Genomic DNA, 27,496 nt, shown 5'->3' with positions numbered 1-27,496 from the left:
GGGAGAGTGTGTGGGGGGGGGGGAAGGGAGAGTGTGTGGGGGGGGGGAAGAGAGTGTGTGGGGGGGGGGAAGGGAGTGTGTGTGTGGGGGGGGGGAAGGGAGTGTGTGTGTGGGGGGGGGGAAGGGAGTGTGTGTGTGTGTGTGTGGGGGGAAGGGAGAGTGTGTGTGTGTGTGTGGGGGGGGAAGGGAGTGTGTGTGTGTGTGTGTGTGGGGGGGGAGGGAGTGTGTGTGTGGGGGGGGAGGGAGAGTGTGTGTGGGGGGGAGGGAGAGTGTGTGTGTGGGGGGGAGGGAGAGTGTGTGTGTGGGGGGGAGGGAGAGTGTGTGTGTGGGGGGAAGGGAGTGTGTGTGTGTGTGTGTGGGGGGGGAAGGGAGTGTGTGTGTGTGTGGGGGGGGAGGGAGTGTGTGTGTGTGTGGGGGGGGAGGGAGTGTGTGTGTGGGGGGGGGAGGGAGAGTGTGTGTGGGGGGGGAGGGAGAGTGTGTGTGTGGGGGGGGAGGGAGAGTGTGTGTGTGGGGGGGAGGGAGAGTGTGTGTGTGGGGGGGGAGGGAGAGTGTGTGTGGGGGGGAGGAGAGTGTGTGTGTGGGGGGGAGGGAGAGTGTGTGTGTGGGGGGGGAGGGAGAGTGTGTGTGGGGGGGGGGAAGGGGAGTGTGTGTGTGTGGGGGGGGAAGGGAGAGTGTGTGGGGGGGGAAGGGAGAGTGGTGTGGGGGGAGGGGGAGTGTCGGGGGGGAGGGGGAGTGTGTGTGGGGGGGGAGGGGGAGTGTGTGGGGGGGGAGGGGGAGTGTGTGTGGGGAGTGTGTGGGGGGAAGGGAGAGTGTGTGTGTGGGGGGGGAAGGAGAGTGTGTGTGGGGGGGAGGAGTGTGTGTGGGGGGGGGGGAAGGGAGAGTGTGTGTGGGGGGGGAAGGGAGTGTGTGTGTGTGTGGGGGGGGAGGGAGTGTGTGTGTGGGGGGGGGGAGGAGTGTGTGGGGGGGTGGGAGTGTGTGTGTGGGGGGGGAGGGGTGTGTGTGTGTGTGGGGGGGGAGGAGTGTGTGTGTGTGTGGGGGGGGTGTGTGTGGGGGGAGTGTGTGTGTGTGGGGGGGAGGGTGTGTGTGTGGGGGGGGAGGGAGTGTGTGTGTGGGGGGGGGGAGTGGTGGGGGAGGGGTGTGGGTGGGGGGGGGAGGGGGGTGTGTGTGGGGGGGGAGGGGGAGTGTGTGTGGGGGGGGAGGGGGAGTGTGTGGTGGGGGGGAGGGGGAGTGTGTGTGGGGGGAAGGGGGAGTGTGTCAGAGCGAAAGTACTTCATTGGCTGTAAAGCCCTTTGGGACGTCCTGAGGTGGTGAGAGGGGCTATAGAAATGCGAGTCGTCTTCGTTGAATTTTTTTCTTCAGATGAATGCTTCTCTCTCCTCTTCCTCACCTCAAACCCTTTCTGGTTCAGATGTACCTCCAGGGTTTGCAGTATCTGGTGTGTTTCGCTGAGGACAGTTGCTTTGGCCCATGGGTTCGGGGATCGCCATGACTGCCGAGCTCCCAGCTCAGCACCGACCCACACAAGGTCCTCTCTCGATGGTGGGAGTGTGTGGTGCCGGATGAAGATCCGTTTCCCGGGAGCGCGATATTGGGGTCTGGGCTGTACGAGGGCAGGGAAGCCAGGCATCCTGCCAGGCAGCTGGAGCTGGTGACGGGTCTGGACTTGATCCGGCTTGAGACACTAACTCTGGCTTGTCTGCTTGTGTGGGCCTGTGAGGCGTCGCAGTCTGGGATGGATGCTGCTTCCTTCCCCCCACGCCCCCACATCGTTCACTTCCTCTCCTCCCCCCACCCGAAGCTAGTCCCAACGGCTTGTGAGGGCAGGATATGCAGCCATTGACGCCTTGCCTCATTTCGTCATCGCTGTGGTGGGCTTCTGTTGGTTGTTCCACCGCAGAATGTGACTGGTTTCAGTACAGACGGCAGCAATGATGCGAGTGGCTGGACTGAAGGTTCAGAGTCTGCAAAAATGACTAACGGACAGCGGAGTCATCGGCAGGCATGCTGAGTGAGCAACATGGGACAGCACGGGAGATCAGCGCCAAACACAGTCGTACCGTCAAGAAACTTGGCAGCTTAGTTTCCCCCTCCCCACTCCCCTGGACAGACCTGAAGTTACTTCAACCCTATATTTAAAAAAAAAAAAAACCTCTTGCTTCAATTTTCAATTGGTAATGAGGAATAAAGCATTTGCCATTTTATGCACTCTGCATAAAGTACCACATGGGTTAGATACAGAGTAAAGCTCCCTTTACACTGTCTCATCAAACACTCCCAGGGCAGGTACAGCACGGATTAGATACAGAGTAAAGCTCCCTTTACACTGTCCCATCAAACACTCCCAGGGCAGGTACAGCATAGGTTAGATACAGAGTAAAGCTCCCTCTACACTGTCCCATCAAACACTCCCAGGGCAGGTACAGCATAGGTTAGATACAGAGTAAAGCTCCCTCTACACTGTCCCATCAAACACTACCAGGGCAGGTACAGCACGAGTTAGATACAGAGTAAAGCTCCCTCTACACTGTCCCATCAAACACTCCCAGGGCAGGTACAGCATGGGTTAGATACAGAGTAAAGGTGAAAGGTTCCCCCACACAACAACCCAGAGGTGAGCGGTCTGCCCTGTGCCCCCATCTTCTGCAGCGATGGGTTGTTTTCATTAACTATTTGCAGCACGACGTTTCATGTGAACCACAAAGTTTGAACCAATAGCAGCTTGGCCCATTAACCGTTGCGTTGCTTCTGACTTTCAGGACAGAACCTGTGGCTGCTCAAGGGGAAGGTGCTGCAATCGCAGGGAGCAGCGGGCCCAGAAGCACTTGCTGGAGAGCTGGAAGGCCTTACCATCCGGCATCAGGGATAGATGGACTGAGCCCAGGGAGGGGTCCTTCCCACAGCATCTGGATCACTTCAACCCAAGGAATAACGCCACTTACAAGCAGGTGGGTGCATCCACAGTGTGACGGCTCGCGTGTGCGCTCCTGCCCACTTTGCCCCTAGCTCTGCCCGCCCCCCTCGCTCTGCCCTCGCCCTCGCCCCTGCCCGCCCCCTCCGCTCCTGCCCCTCGCCCTCGCCCGCCCCTCGCCTGCCCTCGCCCCTGCCCGCCCCCTCGCCCTGCCCCTGCCCCCTCACCCGCCCCCTCTGCCCCTTGCCCTGCCCGCCCCCTCGCTCTGCCCCTCGCCCTGCCCGCCCCCTCTGCCCCTTGCCCTGCCCGCCCCCCTCGCTCTGCTCGCTCTGCCCGCCCCCCTCTGCCCCTCGCTCTGCCCGCCCCCCCTCTGCCCCCTCGCTCTGCCCCGCCCCCCCTCTGCCCCCTCGCTCTGCCCGCCCCCCCTCTGCCCCTCGCTCTGCCCTGCCCGCCCCCTCTGCCCCTCGCTCTGCCCTGCCCGCCCCCCTCTGCCCCTCGCTCTGCCCGCCCCCTCTGCCCGCCTTGAATATTTGGTCTATGCTAAGTTTTAGGGAATTTCATAGAAGTTACGGCACAAAATAGACCATTGGGCCCAACTGGCCCATGCTGCTGTTTATGATCCACGTGAGCCTCCTCTGATCCTCCTTTATCTCGCCCTATCAGCATACTCTTCATTTCCTTTCTCCCTCATGTGCTTACCGAGCTTCCCCTTAATGTGGTAGTGAGTTCAATATTCTCACCACTCTGTGAGCGAAGAAGTTTCTCCTGATATAGGAACATCTGAACAGGAGGAGGCCCTTGCGCCCGTTCCGCCAGTCAATGATCGGCGCGCTAACTCCATATACCCGCCTTTGCCCCATATCCCTTAGTACCTTCGGTTAACAGAAATCTATCAATCCCAGCATCGATTGTGGTTTGTGGAAGAGATTTACAAACTTCCACCAGCCTTTGTGTAGAAGTGTTTCCTAACTTCACTCCTGGAAAGACCTGGCTCTAACTTTTAGATTTTTGTCCCTAGTCCGAGACTCCCCAACCAGCAGAATTGTTTCTCTCTATCTTATCAGTTCCCCTTAATAGCTTGAAAACTACGATTAATGATCTGGACGAGGGAATTGGATGTAATATCTCCAAATTTGCAGATGACACAAAGCTGGGTGGGCGTGTGTGCTGTGAGGAGGATGTCGTGAAACTCCAGTACGATTTGGACAGGTTGGGTGATTGGGCAGAAACATGGCAAATGCACTATAATGTGGATAAATGTGAGGTTATCCACTTTGGTGGCAAAAACAGGAAGGCAGATTATTATCTGAATGGCAATAGATTGGGAGAAGGGGAAGTGCAACGAGACCTGGGTGTCCATGTGCACCAGTCGCTGAAGGTAAGCATGCAGGTGCAGCAGGCGGTTAAGAAGGCAAATGGTATGTTGGCCTTCGTAGCGAGAGGATTCGAGTACAGGAACAAGGATGTCTTGCTGCAGTTGTACAGGGCCTTGGTGAGACCACACCTTGAGTATTGTGTGCAGTTTTGGTCACTTTTCCTGAGGAAGGATGTTCTTGCCATGGAAGGAGTGCAGCGAAGATTCACCAGGCTGATACCTGGGATGGCAGGAATGACGTATGAGGAGAGATTGGGTCGATTGGGCTTATACTCACTGGAGTTTAGAAGATTGAGAGGGGATCTCATCGAAACCTATAAAATTCTGTCAGGTCTGGACAGACTAGATGCAGGGAGGATGTTTATGATGGCGGGGGCGTCCAGAACCAGGGGTCACAGTCTAAGGATAAGGGGTAAGCCATTTAGGACAGAGATGAGGAGGAATTTCTTCACCCAGAGAGTGGTGAGCCTGTGGAATTCTCTACCACAGAAGGCAGTAGAGGCCAGTTCATTAAATATATTCAAGAAGGAGTTAGATATATTTATTAAGGCTAAAGGGATCAAGGGATATGGGGAGAAAGCAGGGACAGGATACTGAATTTGGATGATCAGCCATGATCGCATTGAATGGCGGAGCAGGCTCGAGGGGCCGAATGGCTTACTCCTGCTCCTATCTTCTATGTTAAATCACCCCATAACCTTCTAAGTTCCAGGGAATGCAACCCTAGTTTGTGTAATCTCTCCTTGTAATTTAACCCCTTAAGTTCAGATACCATAACCTGCGCTGCCCTCCCTCCAAGGCCAATATATCCTTCCTAAGGTGTGGTGCCCAGAACTGCTCCCAGTGCTCCAGGTGTGGTCTAACCAGGGTTTTGTACAGCTGCAGCATAACTTCTACCCCCTGGTATTCTCGTCCTCCAGATATTGTTGTGGGAAATCCCCCACCAGGAATCAAACGTCACGTTGAATCAAATTGACCTTTATTACAAGCTAGCAGGGGAGTATAGCATGGCTGTCAACTTGATACAGTTACAGCAGCATATTTATAGAGGTTACATGGTAATGTCCCATCCCGTACATGGGTGTATTCCGGGTAGTAAAAGGACCGAGCGCAAACCCATGCATGGATCCCTAGGCCTCCAGGATGGCCTTGGTACACTGGAAGCCCACCAGACCTGTGGTTACTAGTTAAGCAGCTGGTTTCCTTATCTTGAGTTATGACATCCTGCTGTGCTGCTATGTGCCTTGTTTGTTCTGTTTACGTGCACTCAGCTCTTTACACAATGCAGACCCAAGTACTGTCATGTTAGCATACGCAAATGGTTACTTATTCATCATCTTAACTCGTTATACATTGTGTCCATACTCCATGGCGCACAATTCAATAATACAATTAAAAAAAAAAAAATTTTAATTCATTGATGGGATGTGGGCATCGCTGGCTGGCTAGGCCTGCATTTAGTGCCCATCCCTAATTGCCCTTGAGAAGATGGTGGTGAGCCGCCGCCTTGAACCGCTGCAGCCCATATGGTGTAGGTACACCCACAATGCTAGGAAGGGAGTTCCAGGATTTTGGCCCAGCGACAGTGAAGGAACGGCGATACAGGTCCAAGTCAGGATGGTGTGTGGCTTGGAGGGGAACTTGTAGGTGGTGATGTTCCCATGCGTCTGCTGCCCTTGTCCTTCTAAGTGGTAGAGGTCGCGGGTTTGGAAGGTGCTGTTGAAGGAGCTTTGGCGAGTTGCTGCAGTGCATCTTGTAGATGGTACACACTGCAGCCACAGTGCGCCGGTGGTGGAGGGGGTGCCAATCAAGCGGGCTGCTTTATCCTGAATGGTGTCGAGCTTCTTGAGTGTTGGAGCTGCACTCATCCAGGCAAGTGGAGAGTATTCCATCACACTCCTGACTTGTGCCTTGTAGATGGCGGAAAGGCTTTGGGGAGTCAGGTGGTGAGACACTCGCCGCAGAATTCCCAGCCTCTGGCCTGCTCTTGTAGCCACAGTATTTATATGGCTGGTCCAGTTCAGTTTCTGATCAATGGTAACCCCCAGGATGTTGATAGTGGGGGATTCAGCGATGGTAATGCCATTGAATGTCAAGGGGAGATGGTTAGAGTCTCGCCAAGAATTCTCCAAGCATATAATCCATTAATACAACTTGAGCACAACTCAATTAATATCGTTTAGGATATAACATTTGGTTGCCCCAACAATATGAAGGCCAGCATTCCATTAGCCTTTTTGATTATTTTCTGTACCTGCCTATGACATATTAATGACCTGGGTACCTGGACCATCAAGTCTCTTTGGACCTCCACTGTTTCTAGCTTTTCACCATTTCAAAGTACTCTGTTCTATCCTTTTTAGGGCCAGGTCCCATTCCCTATTGGATTTATTAGTGACTCTCTCATATTTATGGCCCCCTAGTTTTGGAATCCTTTACAATTGGAAACATCTTCTCTACGTCTACCCTTTAGAACCCCGTCAAAATTATAAAGACCTCCATCAGGGCTCCCTTCGGCCTTCTCTTTTCTGGAGAGAAGAGCCCCAGCCTGTTTAGTCTTTTCTGAAAGTTATAACACCTCAATTCTGGTATCGTCCTTGTAAATCTCTTCTGCACCTTCTCCAGTGCCCCTATATCATTGGTCGCTGAGGGGGCCCAACACGATTGGGTGCGGAACGCATGCGTGGGAAGTGTCCGTTAACCCCATGTCTGCTGTGCTTTGGCTCCTCAGAGATACTGGGTGAACACTGAGCTGTGGGAGCGACGGCAGGGCCCCGTGTTCCTGTATATCGGTGGGGAAGGAGCCCTGACATCCTACTCTGTATTGGCAGGTATTGTACTGTATTACTGCAGGAACAGAGTGGGTTTGTGAAAGGGGAGTGGAGCATTGTGTTTTGTCTTTTCCATTCCTCGTCCCCCACCCCTCCCCGATACCGATCTGAGCCAGGCATTCTATAGCGCCTTCCTCACCCTCGAGACGTCCCAAAGCGCTTTGCAGCCAATGAAGTACTTTTTGAAGTGGAGTCACTGTTGTAATGTAGGAAACGCAGCAGCCAATTTGAGCACAGCAAGAGCCCACAATCAGCGATGTGATAATGACCAGATAATCTGTTTTTTTGATGTTGATTTGAGGGATAAATATTGGCCCAGGACACCGGGGCGAACTCTCTTGCTCTTCGAAATGGTGCCCTGGGATCTTTACATCCACCCGAGAGGGCGGACGAGGCCTCGGTTTAACGTCCCATCCGAAAGACGGCACCTCCGACAGCGCAGCGCTGCACTGGGTGGGAGTGTCGGCCTGGATTTTGAGCTCGAATTTCTGGAGAAGGACTTGAGCCCACGACCACTTGACTCGGAGGCGAGAGTGCTGTCACTGAGTCACCGGCGGACACCGTGAGTTGCACGGGCACAGCCTCGGTGAGGTGGTGAACTCGCACAAGCCCAACCAAATTAAATCAGCCAGTGCTGTAGTTTCAGTTCTAAAGTCCAGTCGCTTCCGATAATACCTTGAATTCAAAGTACAATGGACTCGTGACTTGGGCAGGTGAATAAAACAGCTTATACTTATCCAGTTACTAAATTCTCCTCTGCTTGTAACTGAATCAGGGCAGAGTGCAGGGTGGAACCCGACTAGTCTTTTGTAAAATCTCTCTGATGTAATTAAACTCACTACGCACTTGGTTTGAACATAAAGCAAGGCTTTAATCAGCTTGTTTCAGAACATGGAAGTCTAGTTGTACTTCAATAGCTCCTTGTCTTACAAAATGTCCCTGGCAAGCTGGGGCCCACGCCCGAGTATTTATACTCCTTGGACGGCGCCACCAGCTGGCCGTCCAGTGTTATTTCATAAGTAGTTTCTTGATGAGATTTATAACACTCCCTTTACATGACGCAGTAGGCAACCGTATCCCTTGGTACAGTATCGGGAAAGTACACCGCTCGATCCCCAGTCTGTGATGAGAAAGACAGACTTGCATTTATATAGCGCCTTTCACGACCTCGGGGGCCCCAAAACGCTTTACAGCCCATGAAGTACTTTCTGAAGTGTGGTCACTGTTGGAATGTGGGAAACAGGAGTTGGCCATTCAGCCCCTCGAGCCTGTTCGGCCATTCTGTTGCATTGCGACTGATCCTTTGCTCCACCTCCCTGGATACCCTGTTGGCTGATCTCGGCTGGGTTGACAGTAGGGGTGCTACAAGTGTCCTCTGGGTGAGGGAGAGATGACAACAACAAAAAAGCCAGCAGGGCTGACCGTCCCGTGACCCGTGCTGGAACGTGTACCTGGCGTCGAGTGAAGACGGGATTAGGCTTTGCTGCGACGCTCTCCGCAGTCAAATAGCCAGCCGAAACTCGCTGTGGGGTGCGGCACTCGAGCTCTGTTGGTGGAACCTGCTCCTCAGTGTTAGTCGCTGCTCTGGGAGGGGGGTGGGTGGGGGGTGGGAGGAACATTTGGGGGAGGGGTAACCCACTTTATAATCCAGCCAAGGCTGCTGGAAGAATGTCGGGGAGGGGATGTGCCCCCTCAATGAATTATTAAAGTGAAAGGTGTCTCCTCCTCCCGCGGAGATTTGTCTTTCCCGCTCTCCACTTGCTGAAGCTCGTTAGCGGGGGGCCGGCGGCGCGTTTTGGGGTCTTTCCGCTCGCTTGCATGGTGAAGGCTCGTTCCCTCTCCCCCAGGTGCTTGAATCGAGCCCCGTGCCTCCCGTCACTGCTGTTTCTGGGGTACATCGCAGGACTGTCTGGGTTTGGGGGCGGGGGGGGGGGCGTTGCCGTTCTCTGTTCCTCATGGTGGTTGGTATTTGAGGTTACCCCGCACTGATTTGCCTCTTGCTGTGCTTGTGTTTCTGCAGGCGAGCATGTGGACCTAGCCCGGAAGTACGGGGCCCTGTTGGTCTCCTTGGAGCACCGGTATTACGGAGCCAGCATCAACCCCGATGGGCTGACCGACCAGAACATCCAGTTTCTATCCAGTCAACAAGCGTAAGATGGCTCTTCAACTAACCTATTGATTTGGACATCTGCCTGAACCTGTCTGGTCTCCAGTGTGTCATCCTCCCAACTGCTATTGACTATCTTCTCGCCTTGACGTTGCTCCTCTCCGCTTCCCCTTCTCGCTCCTTCCAAGCGCCAACTTTTCGTTCTTCCTCTCCTTGCTTCCTCAGTGTGTTGAAATCGAGGCTCGCGCCTTCTACTCCAACTCATCTCCTCAGGATCTCAAAATGGCGGCACTCCCCATCTCCTCTGGTCTTTGCTTCCTCCCACAGGCTCTTAAAATCCAAACGCAATGTCATCTAATTACTTCCTGATTTGTTTCTTACTCTTTCCAGCCCTAAAACCCTCCGCAAACTCTGGCCTCTTGCACATCCCCCCCACTTCCTTCGCTCCACCATTGGTGGCCGTGCCTTCAGCTGCCAAGGCCCTTCGCTCTGGAATTCCCTCCCTAAACTTCTCCGCCTCTCTACCTTCTAAGACACTCCTTAAAACCACCCTTTTTGACCAAGCTTTTGGTCACCTGTCTAAATATCTCCTTGGGTGTCAAATTTTCTCTGATAACGCTCCTGTGAAGCACCTTGGGACGTTTTACTACATTAAAGGCGCTATATAAATGCAAGTTGTTTGCAATCTTGGTGATGTCTTGAGATTTTTTGGGCTTTGGCCCTTCACCTGGGCTTCTCCGGGTGGTCCCTGATTCCGTGTGCTTCTTCGGATAGGCTGGCCGACCTGGCGACGTTCCACGCCTTCATTGACCAGCAGTACAACCTGACCAGAAGCAACCCCTGGATCTGCTTCGGGGGCTCTTACCCGGGCTCCCTCTCCGCGTGGTTTCGGCTGAAGGTAAGGAAGGATCAGCTTGTAGCCGCGAGCCGGCAGCGAACCAGCGGCCGCCTGACTCAGCTTGGGCGGTTGCTGTTTTTTATTTCTGGCCTCGGTCGGTAAATCAGCATCAGGGAAACATCAGAGTGTCTATGGATACCACCATGTCAGCCAATGAGTTGGAGGCGGGGCGGGATTTACGGCAGGACTCACAGCAAACGGTCTATTTACTCAGCAAACCGTCCGTTTAAGCACCGCACTACCCCAAACAGTCTACAGAGTCTATTTAAAAAGAGTCTCTACGAACTACAGCAAGGGACTCGTGACCGAAACTACAGCAACCTCTCCTGATAAAACCAGGATTATTTCTCCAGCAAAATGCAGTGAGTGGAAGATAGATACGCAATACAAATTATGTGCGGAAAATCAATCCCAGTCACTTACAGCAGTGAGATTCTGAGGGGGGATTGACAGGGTAGCTGCTGAGAGGTTGTTTCCCCCTGGCTGGAGAGTCTAGAACCTGGGATGGGGGATCTTAGCTACAAGGACAGGTTGGAGAAGCTGGATTTGTTTTCATTAGAACAAAGGAGGTTGCGGGGTGATTTGATCGAGGTGTACAAGATTATGACGGGTTTGGATAAGCTAGACGGGGAAAGGCTGTTCCCACTAGTTGATGGTACAAGGACTAGGGGACACAGATTTAAGGTTTTGGGCAAGAGATACAGGGGGGATGTGAGGAAAAACTTTTTTACGCAGCGAGTGGTGAGGACCTGGAACTCGCTGCCGACGGAAGTGGTGGAAGCGGAGACACTCAATGTTTTCAAGGGGAGACTGGATAGGCACTTGAGGGAAATAAACTTGCAGGGCTACGGGGATAGAGCGGGGGAATGGGACTGACTGGATTGCTCTACAGAGAGCCGGCACGGACTCGATGGGCCAAATGGCGGCCTCCTGTGCTGTTCTGACTCTATAACCAGGGGCATAGTCTCAGGATAAGGGGCAGGCTGTTTAAGGCTCAGATGAGGAGGAATTTCTTCACTCGGAGGGTTGTGAATCTTTGGCATTCTCTGCCCCAGGGGGCTGTGAATGCCGAGTCGTTGAGTATATTCAAGGCTGAGATCGATAGATTTTTGGACTCTAGGGGTATCGAGGGATATGGAGATCGGACGGGAAAGTGGAGTTGAGGTCGAAGATCAGCCATGATCTTATTGAATGGCGGAGCAGGCTCGAGGGGCCGAATGGCCGACGACTCCTAATTCTTTGGTTAATTTCCCCCGTCAATAACTTATCATCTCCATTCTGGCTGTGGTGCCTCTATATGCAGCTGGGAAAGATTACACTAAACTAAAACCCTTCAGTGTCGCACAGTACTCTCTCTCTCTCTCTCTCTCTCTCTCTCAACATCGCCTCCAACCAGTGACTGATCTGCAACCATTTCTTCACCCCAGCTCGAAATGGCGGCTGGAAATGGTGACGGAGGGAAGTCAGTTATCGGGTGAAAAAACACAGAAAATTGGGTTTCAAAGAGACGACAGATGGGGGAAAAGAACCTGAAAATCAGGGGTGAGGGGGGGGCGGAATAAATGGCTGACTGAAGGGGAAAACATTTATATAGCGCCTTTCATGACCTCGGGACGTCCCAAAGCGCTTTACACTTCAAAAAATACCTCATTGGCTATAGTCACTGTTGCAAAGTAGGAAACGCGGCAGCCAATTTGCGCACAGCAAGCTCCCACAAACAGCAATGTGATAAATGACCGGATAATCTGTTTTGGTGATGTTGGTTGAGGGATAAATATTGACCGTGACACTGGGGCGAGCTCCCCTGCTCTTCTTTGAAATAGTGGCCGTGGGATCTTTTACGTCCACCTGAGAGAACAGACGGGGCCTGGGTTTAACGTCTCAACCGAAAGACGGCACCTCCGACAGTGCAGCGCTCCCTCAGCACCGCACTGGGAGCGTCGGCCTGGATTATGTGCTCAAGTCTCTGGAGTGGGACTCGAACCTAGGGGGAGGCGCAAGAGCCACGGCTAACATCTTAGAGACCAAAGTTGAAGGGTCACTCGTTCATACCGAGCCCGATGAAGGGAGCCTAAGGCCTTGACCTGAGTTGAGGGACTTGTACCACCTAATCGCCAAGCAGTTCACAGCCAATGAATTACTTGTGAAGTGCAGTAATGTAGGGAAATGGTGGCAGTCAATTTGCACACAGCAAGGTTCCACAAATAGTAAGTTGATAAATGACTAGATGGCCCATGTTGGTGGTGTTTGAGAAATATCTAGTCTTGCGAGCGCCGAATGAGCAGTTGGGGCGAAGTACTGGACCGTACCAGCAGCGAGAGTCCGGGCCCTCAGGAGAGATGGAGCCAGCCTCGCGAGGGGAGGCTTGTGTGCGCTGTGAACGAGTGTAGGCCCGAGCCTGGGCCCAGTTGTGTTACACCCCTGTTGCCCGCTCTGTGTCTCAGGCTCTCCTTTTCCAACAGTTCCCTCACTTGGTTTTCGCCGCTGTTGCCTCGTCTGCTCCTGTCCGAGCCCAACTGGATTTCACCGCCTACAACAAGGTAAGACTCACCTCGCGCCTGCCGCCGGGCTCCGTCACCCAGACACCTTCCAGAATCCGCGAGGAAACTGACGGGGATCTGCACCTCGCTCTTCAATTCTGTCTCTTAATAAGGAGGTTAGATACAGAGTAAAGCTCCCCCGACACTCACATCGAACACTCCCAGGGCAGGTACAGCACGGGTTAGATACAGAGTAAAGCTCCCTCTACACTGTCCCATCAAACACTCCCAGGGCAGGTACAGCGCGGGTTAGATACAGAGTAAAGCTCCCTCTACACTGTCCCATCAAACACTCCCAGGGCAGGTACAGCACGGATTAGATACAGAGTAAAGCTCCCTCTACACTGTCCCATCAAACACTCCCAGGGCAGGTATAGCACGGGTTAGATACAGAGTAAAGCTCCCTCTGCACTGTTCCCATCACACACTCCCAGGGCAGGTACAGCACAAACAAGGGGGAGGGGGTTGGGTTGTTTCGGTGTGGGGGGGTCGCTACTCCTCTCCCTCCAGTGTTTGGGGTGTTTATATTGTTTCTGCTCTACAGGTGGTGTCGCAGAGCCTATCGAACCCAGTGGTGGGGGGATCTTTGAAGGTATGAATGAATTCAGACGTAGCACTCGGCAGCACCCCTCTCTCTCTCTCTCTCTCTCTCTCTCGTTAGCGAGCTCCTCGCCGCGCGCGTTCGCCCGCTCCTCGCCGCGCGCGTTCGCCGGCTCCTCGCCGCGCGCGTTCGCCGGCTCCTCGCCGCGCGCGTTCGCCGGCTCCTCGCCGCGCGCGTTCGCCGGCTCCTCGCCGCGCGCGTTCGCCCGCTCCTCGCCGCGCGCGTTCGCCCGCTCCTCGCCGCGCGCGTTCGCCCCGCTCCTCGCCGCGCGCGTTCGCCCGCTCCTCGCCGCGCGCGTTCGCCCGCTCCTCGCCGCGCGCGTTCGCCCCGCTCCTCGCCGCGCGCGTTCGCCCGCTCCTCGCCGCGCGCGTTCGCCCGCTCCTCGCCGCGCGCGTTCGCCCGCTCCTCGCCGCGCGCGTTCGCCCGCTCCTCGCCGCGCGCGTTCGCCCGCTCCTCGCCGCGCGCGTTCGCCCGCTCCTCGCCGCGCGCGTTCGCCCGCTCCTCGCCGCGCGCGTTCGCCCGCTCCTCGCCGCGCGCGTTCGCCCGCTCCTCGCCGCGCGCGTTCGCCCGCTCCTCGCCGCGCGCGTTCGCCCGCTCCTCGCCGCGCGCGTTCGCCCGCTCCTCGCCGCGCGCGTTCGCCCGCTCCTCGCCGCGCGCGTTCGCCCGCTCCTCGCCGCGCGCGTTCGCCCGCTCCTCGCCGCGCGCGTTCGCCCGCTCCTCGCCGCGCGCGTTCGCCCGCTCCTCGCCGCGCGCGTTCGCCCGCTCCTCGCCGCGCGCGTTCGCCCGCTCCTCGCCGCGCGCGTTCGCCCGCTCCTCGCCGCGCGCGTTCGCCCGCTCCTCGCCGCGCGCGTTCGCCCGCTCCTCGCCGCGCGCGTTCGCCCGCTCCTCGCCGCGCGCGTTCGCCCGCTCCTCGCCGCGCGCGTTCGCCCGCTCCTCGCCGCGCGCGTTCGCCCGCTCCTCGCCGCGCGCGTTCGCCCGCTCCTCGCCGCGCGCGTTCGCCCGCTCCTCGCCGCGCGCGTTCGCCCGCTCCTCGCCGCGCGCGTTCGCCCGCTCCTCGCCGCGCGCGTTCGCCCGCTCCTCGCCGCGCGCGTTCGCCCGCTCCTCGCCGCGCGCGTTCGCCCCGCTCCTCGCCGCGCGCGTTCGCCCGCTCCTCGCCGCGCGCGTTCGCCCGCTCCTCGCCGCGCGCGTTCGCCCGCTCCTCGCCGCGCGCGTTCGCCCGCTCCTCGCCGCGCGCGTTCGCCCGCTCCTCGCCGCGCGCGTTCGCCCGCTCCTCGCCGCGCGCGTTCGCCCGCTCCTCGCCGCGCGCGTTCGCCCGCTCCTCGCCGCGCGCGTTCGCCCGCTCCTCGCCGCGCGCGTTCGCCCGCTCCTCGCCGCGCGCGTTCGCCCGCTCCTCGCCGCGCGCGTTCGCCCGCTCCTCGCCGCGCGCGTTCGCCCGCTCCTCGCCGCGCGCGTTCGCCCGCTCCTCGCCGCGCGCGTTCGCCCGCTCCTCGCCGCGCGCGTTCGCCCGCTCCTCGCCGCGCGCGTTCGCCCGCTCCTCGCCGCGCGCGTTCGCCCGCTCCTCGCCGCGCGCGTTCGCCCGCTCCTCGCCGCGCGCGTTCGCCCGCTCCTCGCCGCGCGCGTTCGCCCGCTCCTCCCCCTAACTGGGAATTGAGCTCAGGATTACAGTAGGTGGGTGTGAAAAGCAGTTAATGGACCCTCCAGACCCAGAATGTGAGCCCCCTTTCCCCTTCCCTTTACCCTTGTTCCCCCCCCCTCCCATCTCCGCCATCGCAAAAAAAGCCAAGTTTCATACCTAAAGTTCTTGGAGTTGGAGGCTGCTGCCTGATTGGATTCAGCCTTAAAGGGCTGCCGCCATCACTTTGCTCAGAGGGGTCTCCGGGGCTCAATCGTGGGCCAAGTCTTGGACCCTCCCTATTGTGGGAGAGGCACCAGTGCAGTCTGAGGGAAATGCTTTACGGGACAGCGAGCGATGCGGGGCCTGCCTGTCTGGGCTGGGGCGGGGAGCGCAGCCTGCCTGTCTGGGCGGGGAGCGGGGTCTGCCCATTCGGGCTAGAGTTGGGAGCGGGAATGAGGGCCGCTTCTCGCTAACTCTGCTTTTCTCCCGCCACCGGCAGTGCCGGGCAGTTGTGGCCCAGGTTTTCTCCCAGTTGGACGGGATTCTGGACTGCGGCAACACCTCTGGCCTGGAGGCCGACTTCAGGTCGTGCCGGAAGCTGAATGGGAGCGACGACTACGGGGAGTTCGCCAGCAACCTGGCTGACATCGTCATGGGAACCGTGCAGTACAACGAGGAGGTGCCGGGCAACAGCATCGCCAGCCTCTGCCGGGTGATGACCAATCACAGCCTGGGCTCAGCCTACCAGAGGCTGACTGTGCTCAACAAGGTGAGGGGAGGAGAGAGGGTGAGGGTCAGGGGTGGCGAGGTGAGGGGTGGAGGGGGTGAGGGAGGGGAGGAGCGGAGGAAGGCAAAGGGGGGCCGGGGAGGGGAAGGAGCAGTGGGAGAGGAGGGAGGGAGGGAGTGAGGGGGGTGAGGCAGTGGGAGGGTCAGGATGGGCTGGGAGAGGGGCAGCCACATCTTGCGCTGTCGGACCCGAGGACAGTTTGATTCTACTGTAATACGATAGCAAAATACTGCGGATGCTGGAAATCCGAAATAACAACAGAAAATGCTGGAAAAACTCAGCAGGCCCGGCAACATCCGTGGAGAGAAAATAGAGTCAACGTTTCAGGTCAAAACCCTTCGTCAGGACTGAGAAACACAGGAAATGAAACGGATTAAAAGGCCAGTTTGGGGGCTGGGAAATGGGGATGAGAACAAAAGGGAAGGTCAGTGAGAGGTGAAGAGACATCGAGATATTCAAGGCGAGACGAGATGGTGGTAGGACAAGTAAAGAGACAAAAGACGGCTCTAGATTAGGTGTGAAATGCGCTGGCAGAATGGGAGACAGCTGCCATGTGGGAGAGAGAAAAAAAAGGAAAAGGCGCAAACCAAAGGTGTGGATAAAAAATATATAAAAAAATATGATAGGGGCCGAGGTTATGATGTGAAATTGCTGAACTCGATATTGAGTCCGGAAGGCTGTAAAGTGCCTAATCGGAAGATGAGGTGCTGTTCCTCGAGTTTACGTTGAGCTTCCATGGAACAATGCAAGAGGCCGAGGACGGTGAGGTCTGAGTGGGGATGGAGCGGAGAATTAAAGTGACAGGCGACCGGAAGCTCAGGGTCACCCTTACGGACTGAACGGAGGTGTTCCGCAAAGCGGTCACCCAATCTGCGTTTGGTCTTCCCAATGTAGAGGAGGCCACATCGTGAGCAGCGAATACAGTATACTAGATTGCGAGAAGTACAAGTAAATCGCTGTTTCACCTGGAAGGGGTGTTTGGGGCCCTGGAGAGGGGGAGGTTTGATTCTAGTTCTGTTCAGGCCGGTATCATTTCATAGCAAGCAGGAGTGAGAACCCCTGCTGTTTCGCCTCCCCCCCCCCCCCCCCCCCCCCCCCCCATTCCAAACAAAGGGGTACTGAGGCTAACTGTAGTTCCTGCCCCCACCCCCCCTTGCAGTGGCCCAGATTGAAGATAGAACCAGGATCCTGGGGCTGTGGGGCCCCCACACTGGATGGTAAAGGTGGGGCCCACGCTCAGCGATGCGTTTATCTGCGAACCTCTCCTAGAGGCTGCAGTTTTTATCATCTACTCGCAGGGATGTTGGTCGCCGATGGGTTATCGAGGTCGAGCGGTGGGGGGCAGGGAGGGGAGGGCGGTCTATTTTTTTCTGTGGTGTCTTCTAGTCCGAGGTCGCTTCTGTTTCCAGGACTACATGGAGCGCATGGAGCTGAAGTGCGTGGACAACTCGCACCAGAGCGCGCTGGAGAAGCTGAGGAGCACGGAGGTGAAACCGTACGGAGTGGGGGAGCGGCAGTGGTACTACCAGACCTGCGCCGAGTTTGGTTACTGTGAGTTTCGGCGGTGGCGTTCCTCCCCAGTGCGTCGCCGGGTGAGGGGGCCGAGGGAGATCTGCGGAGTCGGGACCTCGATCGCTCCGAACCCGTCAACTCTGTCGCAGAGTTCAAAGTTCACCCAGCTCCCACGCACTCAGTAAACTGGTGGTCAAAACAGTTTTTTTTAATGGCGGGAGCTAAATTAGAAAGTTCCCTCTGAGGCGCCTTCCGGGAACATCTCGGAATTCTGCTGTGGAAGGGGAAACGTGTGCCGGCTCCCCAGGTATCAGGAGAAAGGCACGGAGCCCGACTAAAGGTCAAAGGTCTCTCTCCACCCTCGGTGACCTCCGGACATCCCGAAGCGCTTTACAGCCAATGAAGTACTTTTTTTTTTGAAGTGTAGTCACTGTGGTAATGTAGGAAACGCGGCACCCAATTTGCGCACAGCAAGCTCCCACAAGAAGCAATGTGATAATGACCAGATAATCTCTCTTTTTTAGCGATGTTGGTTGAGGACACCGGGGAGAACTCCCCTGCTCCTCACGAATGATCTTTGCCCACCTGAGAGGGCAGATGGGGCCTTGGTTTAACGTCTCATCCGAAAGACGGCACCTCCGACAGTGCAGCACTCCCTCAGTACTACACCGGGAGTGCCGGCCTAGATTTTTGGGCCCGAGTCTCTGGAGTGGGACTCGAACCCACAACCTTCTGACTCGGAGGCGAGAGCGCGCTACCAAAAGAGCCACAGCTGACACCGAGTGTTGGTAGAGCGAGCCCCACCCCCACCCGTCCCCTCCCCCGACAGCGCACTGCATGCTGGGCCGTCCAGCTGGCTGATCGTCTGCTCATTGTTTTCCCCCAGACCAGACGTGTGAAGACGAGGGCTGTCCGCTCTCCCGCTGGATGACGCTGCGGTCTCAGGTGGCCATCTGCGCCCGAGTCTTCGGTATCCATCCGGGCAGCGTGCAGAGCTCTGTCGACTTCACCAACGACTATTACGGGGCCGATCACCCGGCGTCCAGTCGCATCATCTTTGTCAACGGTAAGAAACAGAGAGGAGTCGGCGGTGGGGGGGGGGGGTGGGGGGCGTTTAAAGGATGCCGCTGGTACTGGGGAGGTTCGTGACCCTGAGGGGTTGGGGGCTAAAGGATGCCGCTGGTCTGGGAGAGGTTCGTGACCCCAAGGGGTTGGAGGATGGCGCTGGTACGGGGGACGGGTTCGTGACCCCGAGGGGTCGGAGGATGGGTTCGTGACCCCGAGGGGTCGGGGGTAAAGGATGCCGCTGGTATGGGGGAGGGGTTCGTGACCCCGAGGGGTCGGGGGGGTAAAGGATGCCGCTGGTATGGGGGAGGGGTTCGTGACCCCGAGGGGTCGGGGGGTAAAGGATGCCGCTGGTATGGGGGAGGGGTTCGTGACCCCGAGGGGTCGGGGGGTAAAGGATGCCGCTAGTACAGGGGAGGGGTTAGTGACCCCGAGGGGTCGGGGGTAAAGGATGCCGCTGGTACGGGGGAGGGGTTAGTGACCCCGAGGGGTCGGGGGTAAAGGATGGCGCTGGTACGGGGGAGGGGTCTGTGACCCCGAGGGGTCGGGGGTAAAGGATGGCGCTGGTACGGGGGAGGGGTTCGTGACCCCGAGGGGTCGGGGGGTAAAGGATGCCGCTAGTACAGGGGAGGGGTTAGTGACCCCGAGGGGTCGGGGGTAAAGGATGGCGCTGGTACGGGGGAGGGGTTTGTGACCCTGAGGGGTCGGGGGTTAAAGGATGGCGCTGGTACGGGAGTGGTTTGTAACCCCGATTTGGTTGCAGGAAGTGAGGGGGGGGGAAGTAAAAATTTGGGAAATCTGAAATTAAAACCCGTGAATACTGGAAATTCCAAGCAAGTGAGTCGGCGTCTGTTACAGGAAAAATAACCCAGGTTCACAGTTCAAGGGTCGATCGTCCATCAGAACTGACATTAAAGAGGAAAAGAAAGTTTAATGGAGAGAAAGATCTGCATTTCTATAGCGCCTTTCCCGACCACCAGACGTCCCAAAGTGCTTTACAGCCAATGAAGTGCAGTCACTGTTGTAATGTAGGAAACGCGGCAGCCAATTTGCGCACAGCAAGATCCCACAAACGGCAATGTGATAATGACCAGATCATCTGTTTTTTAAAATTTGTTTATGGGATGTGGGCGTCGCTGGCAAGGCCGGCATTTATTGCCCATCCCTAATTGCCCTGGAGAAGGTGGTGGTGAGCCGCCTTCTTGAACCGCTGCAGTCCCGTGTGGTGAAGGTGCTCCCACAGCGCTGTTAGGGAGGGAGTTCCAGGATTTTGACCCAGCGACGATGAAGGAACGGCTGATATATTTCCAAGTCAGGATGGTGTGTGACTCGGAGGGGAACTTGGAGGTGGTGGCGTTCTCGTGCGTCAAGGCTTCTTCGGCAGCACCTCCCAAACCCGCGACCTCTTCCACCTAGAAGGACAAGGGCAGCAGGCGCATGGGAACACCACCACCTCCAAGTTCCCTTCCAAGTCACACACACCATCCTGACTTGGAAATATATCGGCCGATCCTTCATCGTCACTGGGTCAAAATCGTGGAACTCCCAGCATCACGCCTTCACCACACGGACTGCAGTGATTTCCAAACTGTATAAAACACTAGTTAGGCCTCGGCTAGAATACTGCGTGCAGTTCTGGTCACCACATTACAGGAAGGATGTGATTGCACTAGAGAGCGTACAGAGGAGATTTACGAGGATGTTGCCAGGACTGGGGAATTTTAGCTATGAGGAAAGATTGGCTAGGCTGGGGTTGTTTTCTTTGGAACAGAGGAGGCTGAGAGGAGATTTAATTGAGGTATAAAATTGAGGGGCCTAGATAGAGTGGATAGGAAGGACCTATTTCCCTTAGCAGTGAAGTCAATAACCAGGGGGAATAGATTTAAAGTAATTGGTCGGAGGTTTAGAGGGGAGTTGAGGAGAACACTTCTCACCCAGAGGGTGGTGGGGGTCTGGAACTCACTGCCTGAAAGGGTGGGAGAGGCAGAAACCCTCATCACATTTAAAAAGTACTTGGATATGCACTTGAAGTGCCGTAACCTACAGGGCTACGGGCCAAGAGCTGGAAAGTGGGATTAGGCTGGATCGCTCTTTGTCGGCTGGCATGGACCCGATGGGCCGAATGGCCTCCTTCTGTGCCGTAAATTTCTATGATTCAAGAAAGTGGCTCGCCACCACCGCCACCTCGAGGGCAACTGGGGGATGGGCAAGAAATGCCGGCCTTGCCAGCGAAGGCTCACATCCTGAGAATGAATGAATATGAAAGCGTATCTCGGGCTTTCTGGTCCTGTACCATGGTGTGTTGGTGACAGCGTGTGGTTGAACTGAGTACTGCAACAGGACGATGCTGGGCAAGGTGATGGCTGCTGGTGTTGGGCAGAGCTGAGTCGCTGGCCCAGGACACTTAAACACTCTGAAATTCTGGGAACCAAAGGAATGAGCTGTTTACGCCAGAGATCTGAGGCAGAACATAGGGCGGGGGGAGCGCATGGAATTGGAAAGGCTGCGCGGAGAAATACAACGCGGAAACAGGCCAGTCGGCCCAACCAGCCCATGCTGACATTTACCCTCCAGACGAACAAACCGTTCCAATCGCATTTACCTGCCCTGTTCCCATATTCCTTCGTCCACCTGTCCAATCTAATCGTGAATGTTGTCAGCTGCCGAGGCCCCAGGCTCTGGAATTCCCTCCCTAAACCTCCGCCCCTCTCCTGCTTTCAAGACACTCCTTAAAACCAAGCTTTTGGTCACCTGTCCTAATGGCTCGGTGTCAAATTCTGTCCGATTTACACCCCTGTGAAGCGTCTCTGGACGCTTTACTACGTTAAAGGTGCTGTATAAATGTTGGGGGGGGGGGCGAGCAAAACTCGAGGCCATCAATACAAGACAGTCACCAAGAAATGAAATCGGGAATTCGGAAGAAACTTCTTTACCCAGAGAGTGGTGAGAATGTGGCACTCGCTACCACAGGGAGTGGTTGAAGCGAAATAGTATGGATGCATTTCAGGGGAGGCTCAATAAACACGTGAGGGAGAAGGGAATAGAGGGTTATGCTGATAGATTTAGATGAGGAAAGACAGGAGGAGGCTCGAGTGGAGCATAAACACCGGCATGGACTGGCTGGGCCGAATGGCCTGTTTCTGTGCTGTATATCCTATAATTCTAAAAAGAAAAAAGACTTGCATTTCTATAGCACCTTTCACGACCTCAGGACGTCCCAAAGCGCTTTACAGCCAATGAAGTACTTTCTGAAAAGGAGTCACTGTTGTAATGTGGGAAACGCGGCAGCCAATTTACGCACAGCAAGCTCCCACAAACAGCAATGTGAGAATGACCCGATAATCTGTTTTACTGATGTTGATTGAGGGATAACTATTGGCCAGGACACCGGGGAAAACTCCCCCTGCTCTTCGAAATAGTGCCACGGGATCTTTTACATCCACCCGACGGAGCCTCGGATTAACTTTTCAACTGAAAGATGGCACCTCCGACAGTGCAGCACTCCCTCAGCACTGCACCAGGAGTGTCGGCCTAGATTATGTGTCTCTGGGGCACAACTGACGGGCCGCACCGGCCCCCTCCCCGGTTTCCTCTGCTCCGCTGACACTTCAGTGCAGTACTGAGGGAGTCTTTCTGACGAGACGTTAAACCGAGGCCCCGTCTGCGCTCTCGGGTGGATGTGAAAGATCCCGTGGCACTATTTCGAAGAAGAGCAGGGGAGTTCTCCCCGGTGTCCTGGCCAATATTTATTCCTTACCCAAGACCACTAAAAACAGATTATCTGGTCATTATCACAATTGCTGTTTGCGGGAGCTTGCTGTGCGCAAATTGGCTGCCGCGTTTCCTGCATTACAACAGCGACTACACTTCAAAAAAGGCTGTAAAGCGCTTTGGGACATCCTTGATGTGTGGAAGGTGCTATATAAATGCAAGTCTTATTTTAACTGGGAGATGATTGGGGCGAGTGAGGAAGCAAGACCAAAGTCTCGATTTGCCCCAAGCTCTAAACTCTCTCTGCCTCGTGCCCCCGAGTGCTTCTACGTTTGCCAAGTCACTGGGCGCCGTTCGGTAGCCGTGAGCTGTTGATGGGCTTGGGGAGCCTCCTCCTCTTCCCCTGAAGGCAACGACTGCCCTGCAGGATGAGACCCCTTCCTACACCTTTCCTCTAAGTGGCTGTTCTTCACAGAGCAGGGGGGGGGGGGGGGGGCGCGGGGCGTCCTGAGATATTCTGTGACGAGTGTCTCACCACCTGACTCCCCAAAGCCTTTCCACCATCGACAAGGCACAAGTCAGGAGTGTGATGGAATACTCTCCACTTGCCTGGATGAGTGCAGCTCCAACAACACTCAAGAAGCTCGACACCATCCAGGACAAAGCAGCCCGCTTGATTGGCACCCCATCCACCACCTTAAACATTCGCTCCCTCCACCACCAGCGCACCGTGGCTGCAGTGTGTACCATCTACAAGATGCACTGCAGCAACTCGCCAAGGCTTCTTCGGCAGCACCTCCCAAACCCGCGACCTCTTCCACCTAGAGGGACAAGGGCAGCAGGCGCATGGGAACACCACCACCTCCAAGTTCCCCTCCAAGTCACACACCATCCTGACTTGGAAATATATCGGCCGATCCTTCATCGCCGCTGGGTCAAAATCCTGGAACTCCCTCCCTAACAGCACTGTGGGAGCACCTTCACCACACGGACTGCAACGGTTCAAGAAGGCACCTTCTCCAGGGTAACGAGGGATGGGCAATAAATGCTGGCCTTGCCAGTGATGCTCACATCCCGTGAATGAATTTAAAAAATAAAAAAAAAAGGCATGTACTCATTATGGGGCCCTAGCTGTTCTTGTTTGTCTCTTTACCCGGGAGTGCTGAGGGCAGTTCTAGTGACCCCGCTGTCACCCGGGCCGAGATGATCTAACTGGGCATAGGCCGGGGGTGGAACCTCCTGCTCGGTGCAGCTCACTACCATGGCAGGCAGTGCATTCACTGACGGGACTTGTCATTGGCTCCTGCTTGCTCCCTGCGCCTGACCAAGTGCGGAGTGAGGTCGCCCAGCGTCCGCGTGGGAAGTGTTTCGACCGGAAAACATTCCAGTTACAAAAATATTCTGAATCCGAGTGTTTGGTGAGCAGCCTGCACTGTGGGATTGGGAGGTGGGAGAGTTAACAGGAGACACTCTCTATCTCCCTATCTCTTTCTCTCACTCCCTGTTCTCGCGTGTTCTCTCTCTCCCCCCCCCTCTTTCTCGCTCCCCCTCACTCTTTCCCCCTTTCTCTCCCTCTTCCCCCTTTCCCTCCCTCTCCCCCCTTTCCCTCCCTCTCTCACTCCCTCGCTCATTACCCTCTCTCCTTTTTCCAGCTTCCCGCATTACTCTAGGATTTATTGAATGTTCAGAGCGCTGCATTTCTTCTTCTTAGGCAGTCCCTCGGAACCGAGGATGACTTGCTTCCACACTAAAAATGATTTCTCAGGTGACTGATGCGGGACCTACAGTCTCTGTCGCAGGTGGGGCAGACGGTGGTTGAAGGGGCGGGTGGGTGGGGTGCTTGGGTTGACGTGCGCTCCTTGCGCTGCCTGCGCTTGGCTTCCGCTTGCTCTCGGCGAAGATACTCGGTGTTCGGCGCCTTCCCGGATGCTTCTCCTCCACTTTATGCGATCTTGGGCCAGGGATTCCCAGGTGTCAGTGGTGATGTTGCACTTTTTCAAGGAGGCTTTGAGGGTGTCCTTGAAGCGTTTCCTCTGCCCACCTGGGGCTCTCTTGCTGTGTCGGAGCTCCGAGTAGAACGCTTGTTTTGGGAGTCTCGTATCGGGCATGCGGACAATGTGACCCGTCCATCGGAGCTGATCGAGCGTGATCAAAGCTTCGATGGTGGGGATGTTGGCCTGAGCGAGAACACTGACGTTGGTGCGCCTATGCTGCCAATGGATTTGCAGGATCTTGCGGAGGCAGCGTTGGTGGTACCTCTCCAGTGCTTTGAGGTGCCTGCTGTACATGGTCCATGTCTCTGAGGCATACAGCAGGGCGGGTATCACTGCTGCTCTGTAGACCATAAGCTTGGTGCTATATTTAAGCGCGTGGGGAGGGGTGGTGGGGGGCTGGTTTGCTGGATGTTGCCTCCAGTCTACCGGCGCCACCCCCGGGTCTGCTCAGTTGCTGATGTTTCTGATCTCTTCGCTCGCTCTCTCTCAAGGTGACATCGACCCCTGGCACGCTCTGAGCGTGCTGAAGAACCAGTCCAGTTCCGAAGTGGCCGTGCTCATTAACGGCACCGCGCACTGCGCCAACATGAACCCTGCCGATGAGCGGGACCCCCCCTCTCTCCGCCAAGCCAGACAGGTGAGACTCGCCGCCTCCAACTGCACTTTCTGTCCGGCGTTGGGGGTGGGGGGGTGCGCAGTGGGATGGTTCCCGAGCACAGCTGGGGATCCGCAGCAACTACTGCGGTGTGTGTCTGAGCTCTGCGGGTTCCTGCCATGGGCTTTGAAGACTGAAGCCGCACACGGGTGGCCGCCGTGCCCTAGGGTCTGTCCTCTCCACTCCAGGGCCGCCATTCGATCCTTGCCCAAACTGATGGGTTGAACGATCCTGCTAATGAGTTTGGACAATCTCGCTCCAGCACTGGAGCCACAGCGCACATATCCCTCTATCCTGCAGATAGGCTACAGGGTGGGCAAGGCAATGGAGGACTGTGTCATGCAGGAGAGCGCCCTTTACTGAGGCAGTGTAGAGGGAGCTTTACTCTGTATCTAACCCGTGCTGTACCTGCTCCGGGAGTGTTTGATGGGACAGTGTAAAGGGAGCTTTACTCTGTATCTAACCCATGCTGTACCTGCCCTGGGAGTGTTTGATGGGGGCAGTGTAGTGGGAGCTTTACTCTGTATCTAACCCGTGCTGTACCTGCTCCGGGAGTGTTTGATGGGACAGTGTAAAGGGAGCTTTACTCTGTATCTAACCCATGTTTGATGCTAATACTGGGTGCATAAATTGCAAAGTGTTCCATTCCTCAGCACTAAGCTCTCACCTCACCAATTGTCCCTTTTTTCACAAAACCTTTGTGAAAGGGAAGTGAGATCTCTTTAAACCATTGGGTTGAGCTGCTCAAAGATTTGATTATTTATCTTTGTTTAGAAATGATTATTGAATGTGTTTAACTCCTCCCCCTTTTTTACAGAAAATTGATGATCAGATTGGAATATGGTTGGCCGGCGGCCGCCTGTATCCAGAATCCCTGACATAGGAAGAGATGGATGCTGTGCCTTATACTCGATGACTGTTGGGTGTGCAGATTCATTCCAATTTTGGCAAAAGTTTTGTACATTGACCTGCCCCTGTTGACTTAATACAGTCACTGACGGCAATCTCAGGAATCTCTCTCTCTCCCTCCCCTCTCCCCCTCTTAGTGTCCATGCCCCTGGTTGTGGGGTGGGGGATGTTTTCCTAAGCCTCGGATTTGAATATTCTACCTCCTAAGTGCACTCGAGTTCCCTGAGGCCTGGCAGTGCGTCCCGCCCCACACGCGGACTGCAGCCGACCCTAGTGGCGCGGGGAGGGTCGCTCTGTGCCGGTTTGTGTTGCTCCGTCTTTGTCTGTGTCTCCCTGACGTTCTGAGGGAGGGGTAATTAAGCCTGTTTCTCCTTTGCAAGAAGATGCGCCGATGTCAGCAAATCCGAGTCCCTGTGCGTGGGTTTGGTCATGACAACATAAGAAATATGAGAAGGAGTAGGCCATTCGGCCCTTCTCCACCATTCAATGAGATCATGGCTGATCTTCTGCCTCAACTCCATTCACCAGCCCTATCGCCATATCCCTTGATGCCCTTCTCAAAATCACAGAAACCCCACAATGCAGATAGAGGCCATTTCGGCCCATCGAGCCTGCACCAACACATATCCCACCCGATCCCCGTAACCCCTACACCAACACATATCCCACCCTATCCCCGTAACCCCACGTATTTAATCCCCCTAACACTAAGGGTCAATTTATCATAGCCAATCAACCTAACCCGCACATCTTTGGACTGTGGGAGGAAACCGGAGCACCCGGAGGAAACCCACGCAAACACGGGGAGAATGTGCAAACTCCACACAGACAGTCACCCGAGGCCGGATTCGAACCCGGGTCCCTGGCGCTGTGAGGCAACAGTGCTAACCACTATGCCACTATCCCTTACTCGTCAGAAATCTATTGACTTCTGTTTTGAATATACCCAATGACTGAGCCTCCACAGCCCTCTGGGGTAAAGAATTCCAAAGATTCACCACCCTCTGTGTGAAGAAATTTCTTCTCCTCTCAGTCCTGAATGGCCGACCCCTTATCTTGAGGCTGTGGCCCCTGGTTCTGGACTGCCCAGCCAAGGGAAACATTCTCCCAGCATCCACCCTATCAAGCCCTGTAATAATTTTGTATGCTTCAATGAGATCCCCTCTCATTCTTCTGAATTCAGGAGAATACAGGCCTAGTTTAATCAACTTTAACCAGAACCCCGGCCTGTCCCTGGAGTGTAAAATTCACCCCCCAACCCCACTCTCTCGCGCCACCCCCCACCTCCGCTCTCATTGCCACTGAATCCTGGGGCAGAACACTACCCCCCCTGCTTAGAGAAAACTTTCCAACAAAGTGGAGTGCCTATTCAGGGGAGGGAGATGAGCAGTGATGTTTGAGGTGGATTTGGGATAGATTAACACAAATAATTGTGACTCTCTCACTCACTCCAGTCCCTCCTGATGGTGAGAGAGATCCCAGGGTGCAGCCTCAGAACACACCGACACGGACCATTGGGATCGCAAGTCTCCGCGATTACAACTTTCAGAAATGCGTTAATTTTTTAGTCTATTTTTACAAAAATCTACCTGCAGGTTTTTTTTACAATTCTGATTAAGTTCTGTAAACTTTTTTATATGAGTGATTAAAATCAAACTGTTTGAAATCTTGATGCAATTGATGATTTTTATTTTATTGATGGGAATTACAGGAAACTGTGCTATCCGGAGGTGAGCTATCCGGCAATCTGGAGCCACCCAAAAATCAGCAGCTGTTTTGTATTCTTTTTGTTTGTTTTTTTTTTGCTTTGTTTGAACAGTCAAGCTGTGCAAGGTCTGTAGCTATAGCAACAGCTAGCTTTAGGGCCACACCCGAGTGTTTAGAAGCTGTTGCTAAGCAACAGTGTTTGTTGTCAAATACGGAGATAAGAATCTCCGTATCTCTCAACATTAACTCTGGAGAGTACGGCAGTTTTGAGGCAATGGCAG

The 27,496-nt window shown here is 55.5% G+C and overlaps 1 protein-coding gene across 1 annotated transcript in view; it reads left to right on the top strand.

The window, feature by feature from the left end:
• The window catches only part of prss16 (serine protease 16), a 33,622-nt gene extending 6,442 nt beyond the window's left edge, over positions 1–27,180 (top strand). The window contains 12 exon segments of the mRNA XM_085973467.1: positions 2,757–2,800; positions 2,802–2,945; positions 7,015–7,114; positions 9,135–9,264; positions 9,996–10,119; positions 12,582–12,659; positions 13,204–13,251; positions 15,375–15,644; positions 17,072–17,213; positions 18,061–18,240; positions 24,436–24,581; positions 25,417–27,180. Of these exon segments, the coding sequence (XP_085829593.1) occupies positions 2,757–2,800; positions 2,802–2,945; positions 7,015–7,114; positions 9,135–9,264; positions 9,996–10,119; positions 12,582–12,659; positions 13,204–13,251; positions 15,375–15,644; positions 17,072–17,213; positions 18,061–18,240; positions 24,436–24,581; positions 25,417–25,482 (1,472 nt within the window). The 3' untranslated portion in view covers positions 25,483–27,180.
• Positions 27,181–27,496: the final 316 nt, after the last annotated feature.

The sequence above is a fragment of the Somniosus microcephalus genome, chromosome 34, assembly GCF_052327205.1.
Source record: "Somniosus microcephalus isolate GS21.2 chromosome 34, FLI_Smic_1.0, whole genome shotgun sequence".
Lineage (NCBI taxonomy): Eukaryota > Metazoa > Chordata > Chondrichthyes > Squaliformes > Somniosidae > Somniosus > Somniosus microcephalus.
Note: the sequence above shows the minus strand (reverse complement) of the source record. Positions and strands in the feature narration are given on the sequence as shown.